General features: G+C 46.5%; 1 protein-coding gene across 2 annotated transcripts in view; it reads right to left on the bottom strand.

The window, feature by feature from the left end:
- Positions 1–1,677: 1,677 nt before the first annotated feature.
- Positions 1,678–9,443, bottom strand: part of frmd3 (FERM domain containing 3) — a 55,112-nt gene continuing 47,346 nt past the window's right edge. For both annotated transcript variants that reach the window (XM_031571057.2, XM_031571058.2), the window contains exon 14: positions 1,678–3,395. In XM_031571057.2, the coding sequence (XP_031426917.1) occupies positions 2,686–3,395 (710 nt within the window). In that variant the 3' untranslated portion in view covers positions 1,678–2,685. The remainder of the gene's footprint in view (positions 3,396–9,443) is intronic.

Raw genomic sequence — 9,443 nt, 5'->3', positions numbered from 1 at the left:
ATGATTAAGATGTACTACATGTGCAGACAATATTTTGGATGGGGAGTGAACAAGCCGTGGTTAGCTTGGTTATCTTTGTACATGAATATACACACACAAAAAGCACTATATTTCCTACAACATTATTCTAAACATTTTTTTTTCTCAGAAGTGATTGAAAAGGGACACTTGACTTGGCCTGAAGGACAGACAGGAACGTGGTCACATTTAGAGGAGAAAAATCATGTCAAACGATGCGTTGCTTAGCGACAGTAAACAGTGAGGCTGCCCTCAGACTCAGTCATGCTAATCAGGAAACACACGTAGCTGGATAACCAGATGTCATAGTCTTCAGTGTTACTCTTCTGCCACAGGCAGCGCTAAAATCTGAACCCCATCTTGGACAGAGCACCACCCACCCAACAGCACCACCCACCCAACAGCACCACCCACCCAACAGCACACACCCCACCCAACAGCACACACCCCACACAAAGCCCTGCTTCACTAACAGCAACAGCTAGCAAAGCATCAGGTGAGGTAAAGACCAAGAATCTTGAGCTATGCGCAGCCACTTGGCAGGGCCGAATCTCTTTATGTCTCAGCCATCACTCAATGGCAGAGAGAGAGAGAGCAGTCTCACCCATCACTCAATGGCAGAGAGAGATTGAGAGAGCAGTCTCTTGAATTCTCTCCCTCTCTCAATGACTGTGAGAGACTCAGTGGCAGAGAGAGCAGTCTCTTGAATTATCTCCCTCTCTCAATGACTGTGAGAGACTTTAGGACAACCATCTCTTAATGGTAGAGAGCAGTCTCTTGAACTCTCTCCCTCTCTCAATGACTGTGAGAGACTCAGTGGCAGAGAGAGCAGTCTTTTGAACTCTCTCCCTCTCTCAATGACTGTGAGAGACTTTAGGACAACCCAGCCCAAGCTGCCGCTCTACCTCTACACACATCATGCAAACAGCACGATGTTTCACTGTGCTGTGGCAGAAACACTTGATTACTTTGAGTCATGCGTTGTGTGTGTGTGTGTGTGTGTGTGTGTGTGTGTGTGTGTGTAAGTGTGTGTGTGTATGATACGACGGCCTGATCACTAACATCAGGACTGTATTTACAGAGGAGCTCATGCAGATCTTTTCTACACATGTGTGTGTTTTAGCAAGATGGCAGCTAGCCTAGCCAAACAGATGCAGAGATGATGAAGTATGCTCTACGAAGGCATGCGTTTAACACCTGAGTGTTGGTGAGACTGGGCTCAATACGTGAGCTTTGCATCAGAGAACTAAGGGCGGCATGGAGCTCTTAGCAGCTAACAGATAGCAGCTGAGCTTTAACACAGGAAGTAAACCCATCATGGCTGACCTTTAACACAGGAAGTAAACCCATCTTGGCTTAGCTTTGTAATGATGTGCACTACCTTATATGTCAGTGTTATTTTGTTTTCACTGAGACTAGAATATGAGTTAAGAATTACAATATGACTGCATGTTGTGTGTTTTTTTTTTTTATTACTTAGATAACAATGATCCAATCAGCTAGGTCACAGAACAGAGGATGAAACTATCGCTGAATGATTTAAGCGCTTAGATTAATGTGTAGATGTACATACTACATGGATGATTCACAAAAACACTATGGCGACGACAATGTGTATGAGTAGATACAGTATTAGCAGTAAAGATTTTTTTTTTTTTCCATTTTGCACAGATACATCCCATCAGTTAGTTCTCCACAGTCTATCCTGAGTGTGCAGTTTCACCTGACTAATACCTGACCGCCTTCATCCCACTTTCAGACAGATCGAACAAGAATGTATACTGACCAAAAGGATCTAATCTTTGGACACCTTGACATGTTTGCTCCACATCGTCACCGCCTGTGTTTATTCCAAATGAGTCTTTAGCAGATCCTGCGAATACAACACGTCACACACCGCGCCCCTCCAAAAACACTCACACACACACTCAATGATGGAGAATATTGAACTGCATAATTGGTCATCAGCATGAGTGGACCAGTAAACAGCCTGGTCGGACCTGATATTTGATCTCAGTTGAACAACAAACACCTTAAAATTTGGACCGCCTGTAGTGTCTGCTCAGAATGACATCAGGTAATCTGCAAAAAGAGTCTCCATTTCAAAATATTGTGCTATTGTATTTTCATAAGAAAACTCAGAGAAACTGGTGGTCGAGTTGACATGACAACAGGCAGTAAAAATAGCTTACTTTCCTCCCCTGTGTCAATAAATACATTTTGTAGATTATTTTTGCTGAAAAAAATCCTGTCAACAGTAGCTTCACATAAAAATGTACAAAACATTTAAAAACTGATTTTTAATTTCTTTTTGTAATATTAATATTATTCTTGTATTTTCCATCATTTGTAAGTATACATATCTAAGAAAAGCCTGAAACTGCCAGGGAGAAAGGGTTGATGTCAACTCTCTTTCTTATTCACACTTTCTTTCTCCTTCACTTCTCCCACTCCATTTTTAAGCATTCCTCTTCTCTCCACCTAATAACTCAGCTCAGTTACGACCAAAGTCACTCTCAGCTCAGTTACGACCAAACTCTCAGCTCAGTTACGACCAGTGCCCAAGAGTGTGAAGACAATCCTTCCTCCCTGTTTCTGTCGTCCTCTCCCACAGTTCCCCTCAGTAGTCCAGTGTTTTTGATGAGAGTCTCTGGCGCCCCCTGGTGCTCAGTCTCCCACGATGGCCTCCAGCAGCATGTCCAGTTCACAGAGGAGCCAGCGGCGCATGGGGCAGTAGTAGTCGTAGTGGAACTGCTGGAACTCCGGCGTCTGGCGGATGTCGTGCAGGAAGGCCACGTCCAGCTGAGACTCCAGCAGCAGCAGCATCATGGGCAGCAGCAGCAGCAGCAGGCCGCCGGCCACGGCCACCAGGCGGGCGGCGCCGCGGGCACACGCCCTCAGCTGCTGCCAGCTGGAGCGCTGGGGCGGGCAGGTGGCCAGGCGCGCCGTCTCCATGGCGACCTCGCGCTCGCGCTCCGCCCGCAGCTCTCGTTGCACCTCGGGGTCGGCGTGGAGCTCGCGCAGCATGCGGGCGGGGCTCTGGAAGAGCGCGGCCACGCCTCCCTCGCCATCGTCCACGGGCGTGGGCAGCATGCTGGCGCACGGGCTGTACACCATGTCGGAGATGGTCAGGGCGCCCGAGTCTTCCTCCTCCTCCTCTTCCTCCTCCTCCTTCCCCTTCTCCACGTCACGGCTCGCTCCTCCCTCCTTCTCCCCCGGCCGCTCCCTGGAGCCGGACCCCTCTGCTGCGACCCCTGCCTCCGCAGACCCCGCCTCTGCGTGGGCGGAGCCTGTGCTGTCATCAGGCACCGCCTCCGCTGCAGTGATGGATGGCTTCAGAGGAGAGAGATGAACAGAATCCTTCAGGGCCAGAAGACCTGCGGAGGTCACAGAGAGAAACGTACAGACAGACAGAGAGTGAGAGAATGATGACACAATACAGATTTGACCCTTTTAAAAAGCTCTTTACATGTATCCATATACAGCACATTCATATGTATTTCATGCCTGTGTAGATACGTTTTATTGGGAGTGAGAACTGAGTGAAGAGAGGCTTATACAAGTTTATGTGCACGGGAATGTTAACAAGGTACAGGAGGGCTAGCGTGTCTGTGAGGGAGAGTGTGTGTGTGTGTGAATGAGTGTGCTTGGTAAACCACACGAATGTATGTCTATGAATGTGTATGTGCACCAGTGTGTGTGTGTGTGTGTGTGTGTGTGTGTGTGTGTGTGTGTGTGTGTGTGTGTGTGTGTGTGTGTGTGCGCACATGAGCACTTGTCTGAATATGCGCGCTGGGTTCAAAACTAGCTAAATATAGCCCCAGCTGCCAGGCTGGTGTGGATTAAGACATGTCTCGTGGCTAAGTTGTCAGTGACGTCTGCGCAAGAGCACACTTCTATTCTCATACCCATGTAAGCCTGAAACACACACACACACACGCACACACACACACACACACACACACACACACACACACACACACACTTGTTCTCTCTCTCTCTTTCTCTCTCTCTCTCTCTCACTCTATCTAAAATTACCAGAGGAAAGCACCAGAGATTCATCTATTTCTTAAGAGCTGTGTATATCATACAGGCCATTATCATTTCAAATAGTAGCAGATACCGTTCACCAGCCCCAAAGAGGACCATTCCTATAGAGTCCAACTCAACTGGACTCATTATCTTCGAATGTCCCTTTCACTTTGGCGAGATTCTTGTACAACTGCATGTATGTGTGGTGATGGCAGACTCATGGAAACACAATACTGTTGATTTAAATGATGGACAGAGTCTCAAGGTAAGAGAGACATACAACTATGCAAACTGCCATCCATTCAGATAGACAGACACATGGAGAGGTTGAGATGGATAGATATTTGGAACGAGGGAAGGGGTGGAGTAAAGAGGTTCGTCGGTTCCCCCCGCTGACGGCAATGGCCCACGTTATGCAACGACACAGAGAGACAGAAGGCAGAAAGAGGAGACAACTGCAGATGAAGAGAGAGAGAGAGAGAGGAGAGAGAGGGAGGGGAGGAGAGAGAGAGAGGGAGAGATAGAGAGAGAGAGGAGAGAGAGGGAGGGAGGAGAGAGAGAGAGAGAGAGGAGAGAGAGGGAGGGGAGGAGAGAGAGAGAGAGAGGGAGAGATAGAGAGAGAGAGGAGAGAGAGAGAGAGAGAGAGAGAGAGGAGAGGGAGAGAGAGAGAGTTTGAACAATCAGGTTGGTTTTGCATTAATTAATCATACGGTCAGAGCTATAAGCAGCTACATTGTCTTACGTTGTTAAATACAGTCAGTCCATGTTGAAACAAAGTGGATGTGAACCCTTGGCTTTAGTGACAAACCACTTAAACCAACGCAGTGGTTTGACGAAGGTTTGGATGTGTGTGTGTTTATAATTCATTATCAGTTAAAATTGTTAAACCACAAAATTCCAAAAGGGTTATCATTTTTTTTGTGAAAATTGTGTGCAATAGTTGAGTCCAGATTCCTGATAAGGCTGGGCTTACTGACAGGAGGAGGCTGGCTACTCTAATAGTGTGCTCTTAGCGTGCGCTTGAGTTTCCCTTCAGGGAGATGTTACAGAGGGTAGGGTTTCCCCTCTGTGAGCTCCTCAGCAGGTGACATCTATATTTCAGGAGCACCAAATCACAAGTCTAATTCAATTAAGTAATCACGGAGTAGCAAGCTGTGCTGTTTTAAAAGTGGAAACCTCATGTAACTCACTCCTCCATCTTTCTATCTCTTTAAATCTCTCCTCTCTCCTTTCTATCTCTTTAAATCTCTCCTCCTTCTATGTATCTCTTTAAATCTCTCCTTCTTCAATGTATCTCTTTAAATATCCTTCTTTCTATCTCTTTAAATCTCTCCTCCATCTTTCTATCTCTTTAAATATCTCCTCCTTCTTTGTATCTCTTTAAATCTCTCCTCCATCTTTCTATCTCTTTAAATCTCTCCTCTCTCCTTTCTTGCTTTCTTAGCCTCTCCCATCCTTTCTGATCCGCCCTGTCCTCTCCCTGGTGATGAGTTTCTGTCCCAGCAGTTCTGGATTATAACTGATCCCTGATCAGATGTCAGTCATGTGAGCTGCCTGACCCCTCTAGAGAGCTATCCCATAGTCTCAATATCTTACTTAACATCCTACCCAACACTTATTCAATAGTCTTCAACATACAGCAACTCACACCCGGGCCCAAAGTCCCAACTCACACCCGGTCCCAAAGTCCCAACACACACCCAATTACACCCACAAGCCTAGTAAGCCACAAACGTAATACAAATGTACACTTTTTAAACATAATAATCCTGCAAAGTTAATAACTTCAACGTAATAATTATCACAAATAATGATCACATTTGAAATTAGTACGTTTGTGGGAGGCTAAAAATAATCTAGTATATAAAATGGAATAACTCACTAGTGAAATTCAACCTGTTACATCTGCTGTAGAAGTACTGTTTTCTGTTTGCAAATCTTCACTAAAATATAATCCTTACAATTCATTTTATATTTTGATTGACGGAGTGTGTACTATGTCCAGATTATAGGCCAAACAGCACAGTCACCTGTTGTTACTGTGGGTTTGCAAATGTTTTGTCAAAATTGCAATAATCAACAAACCTAGTACATCACTTCATGATGACAGTCGGCTGCTTCATTGCATGTCTAATACAGACCAGCAATGGATAGGTCGGCAGTGTAAGACTGTCTTAGATTACCAGTACTGGATCGGTGTCTGAGTTCTTTGTCAAAACAAAATGGCAAATAACACCTTTACCTCTAACTGTTGTCTTTCAATAGACCACAACAATAGAGTGCCATCTCTGATCTCATCCACCTATTCTTTAAATACATCTTTACTAGCGATTAGTGAACTTGACAGCAAGTACATTTTCATATCATGGAAGTTGTAGTCCAGCGCCTCTCAAATGGGGTAAAATAGATCCTATTGCACATTGGACTATGAAAAAAAAAAAAAACACACACACACACATACAAACACAATAAGAAAAGATGCCTTCTCAATTTTGCAGCTTGGGCGCAATGGTTAAACGGGCGCCAGCTTGGCTATGTAGCGGAAGAGGAGGAGCCCTTACGCTTTCGGCAGCTTTTCAGTTTGGAAAGTTGGCTGACTGACGCCTCGCAAATCACTTCAACCATTATTGCTGGTTACAATAACTGTGTTATCGGATAGTACAGTGTCTATTTCTCTGTAATTTTTGAAAAATCTAAGCGAGAAACACCAAAACATTTTCATTTACATACAAAACACGACCGTCAGCTGAGTTACTGGTTAGCTGGTCCGCCATCTTTGTTTTTAAAATTTCCAGTTGGCCGGAGGGAGCTGGCGCACAGATTTATGGGTAAAAGGCTGGCAGATTTGCGTCCGTCACGTCCGTCAAGTGGTTAACGTAAGTATTCCATTTGAGACAACACTAATCAGCGACGGAACGCACTAAAGATGTAAGTGCGTATGGCGCACTACACCTGTATTGCAGTGTACTTCGTAAAGTACTCGATATGAGACACAGTGTACTTCGTAAAGTACTCGATATGAGACACAGTTTTGTCATCCCAACTTCGTAAAGTACTCGATATGAGACACAGTTTAGTCATCCCAACATCCTGTCTAACATTCTAAACCAGCCCTGCTGCTGTCAGACGGACACCTCACAAACCCAGTTTTCAGTTAGTCTGAAGACGTCTCCGTTAAGAACTGACCAATCAAGCTGAGCACATAGTATATGAGATATGAGGAGTGGTTTAGGTAAGTATGTCTCATCTTGCAAGCTCAGAATTCATCTAAACCTATAGCCAACCAATTCTCAGCAGCATGCATGCATACACCCAAGCTACCGTGTATTTCAGTGCTCCAGGCATGTTGACCAGTCTATTCTACACACTACAGTCCCCACTGCCTCACCTCTCCAACCTTCCAAACACCTTACTCTCCCCCCAACAGGCATTTCCAAAGAGTCTATACATTATTGGCTGTCATCATATCTCCATCTTCCACAACGCCATCATATCCACTCTCCATCTTCCACACCGCCACTCTCTCTCTGTGTACTGGTCCTGGTCCTCACACATTCATCAGTGTGACTGGCACCACAAACACACCACTAGATAACACCATATGATGGATGTGGTTATGTCATACACACACACACACACACACACACATACACACAGACAAACACACTGGTACCGGCTCCGGAAATGCGTTCTCCGTGGCCGAGCAGCCTGACGTAGACGTCTCGGTCGGTGTGGTTGGCCATGCGCAGCTGCAGGCTGTGGCGGACGGTGATCTTCACCTGGCAGCGCATCCCGTCCGAGCGCTCCTCCAACCCCTCGCCCAAGACCTCCGCCAGCGCCCGCTCCACCCTCTGCCGCTCCTCCAACCCCTCACCCAAGACCTCCGCCAGCGCCCGCTCCACCCTCTGCTGCTCCTCCAAGGACTCCATGTACCCCACCAGGGCTTCCCCGCCCCCTGTGCCCCCACGCTCAGCACTCTCCTCCAGCGCCTCCATCTGCCCTCTGGATCTCTCGCTGCCCTGCCCTGCCCTGCCCTGCCCTGCCCTTTCAGTCGCACCTCCGGCTCGCTCTGACCTTCTGAGGGGGATGAGCGCCGGGTTTAACACGGCACACCCGTGAATGTGGGAGGGTCCTGCTGGTTGCCCCTCACTTTGTCTCTCTCACACACACACACACACACACACACACACACTCACACACACACACACACACACACACTCACACTCACACTCACACTCACACTCACACACACACTCACACTCACACTCACACTCTTACACACAAACACACACACACACACACACACACACACACACACACTCACACACACACCCACACCCACACACGCACGCACACGACTCAAATGTCAGCAGTGTTCCCAAAGACAGGGGGTTTAGGGGCTGGATCAGGCCAAAGAGAGAGCACAGCTATTTATACCCAAGGCACTCGGAACACAAGACTGGGCTAATCTCTGGGCTGATTACACAGGAACACCCGGGAGAGCATCAGTCTCTCACTAACACACACACACACACACACACACACACACACAGACACACACACACACACACACACACACACAGAGACACTCACACACACACACACGCTGCATCTGTCTATTTCACTCTCTGTCTCTCTCTCTCACACACACACACACACACACTTGCATGGATACATCCTATATGTGTATCACCTTTAAGTTTGTTAGGTTGTTGTTGGGTTAATCATTAGGGGGGAATGAGGGTACTCTCATACTGTTGTTGTTTGATCTAAAGAAGGAAAATAATACCACGCTGTATCATGCAACACCGTGAAATCTCTACTTGCCTTCATGCAATATGACCTACAAACATGGCGCAGCCCTTTCACTTTCACAGAACATTTACTTACAGAGCTGCTCGGGATACATTTTATACAAGATATAGCAGATATGTTTCCATGACTACGAATGATGACCATGTGTGGCAGGATGAGGCATGAATAACGTCCTTAACACAAAAAGCACAGGACACAGAACACAGAACACAGAACACAGAAGCACAGAAGCACAGAAGCACAGAACACAGAAGCACAGAACACAGAACACACACAGAACACAGAACACAGAACACAGAAGCACAGAACACAGAACACAGAAGCACAGAAGCACAGAACACAGAAGCACAGAACACAGAAGCACAGAACACAGAACACAGAAGCACAGAACACAGAAACACAGAAGCACAGAACACAGAACACAGAAGCACAGAACACAGAAACACAGAAGCACAGAAGCACAGAACACAGAAGCACAGAACACAGAAGCACAGAAGCACAGAACACAGAACACAGAACACAGAAGCACAGAAAAAAGAAAACAGAAAACAGAACACAGAACACAGAGCCCCCTCTTG

This window comes from Clupea harengus, chromosome 7, assembly GCF_900700415.2.
Source record: "Clupea harengus chromosome 7, Ch_v2.0.2, whole genome shotgun sequence".
NCBI classification, from domain to species: Eukaryota; Metazoa; Chordata; class Actinopteri; order Clupeiformes; family Clupeidae; genus Clupea; species Clupea harengus.
This window is presented reverse-complemented; position numbering and strand designations above follow the sequence as displayed.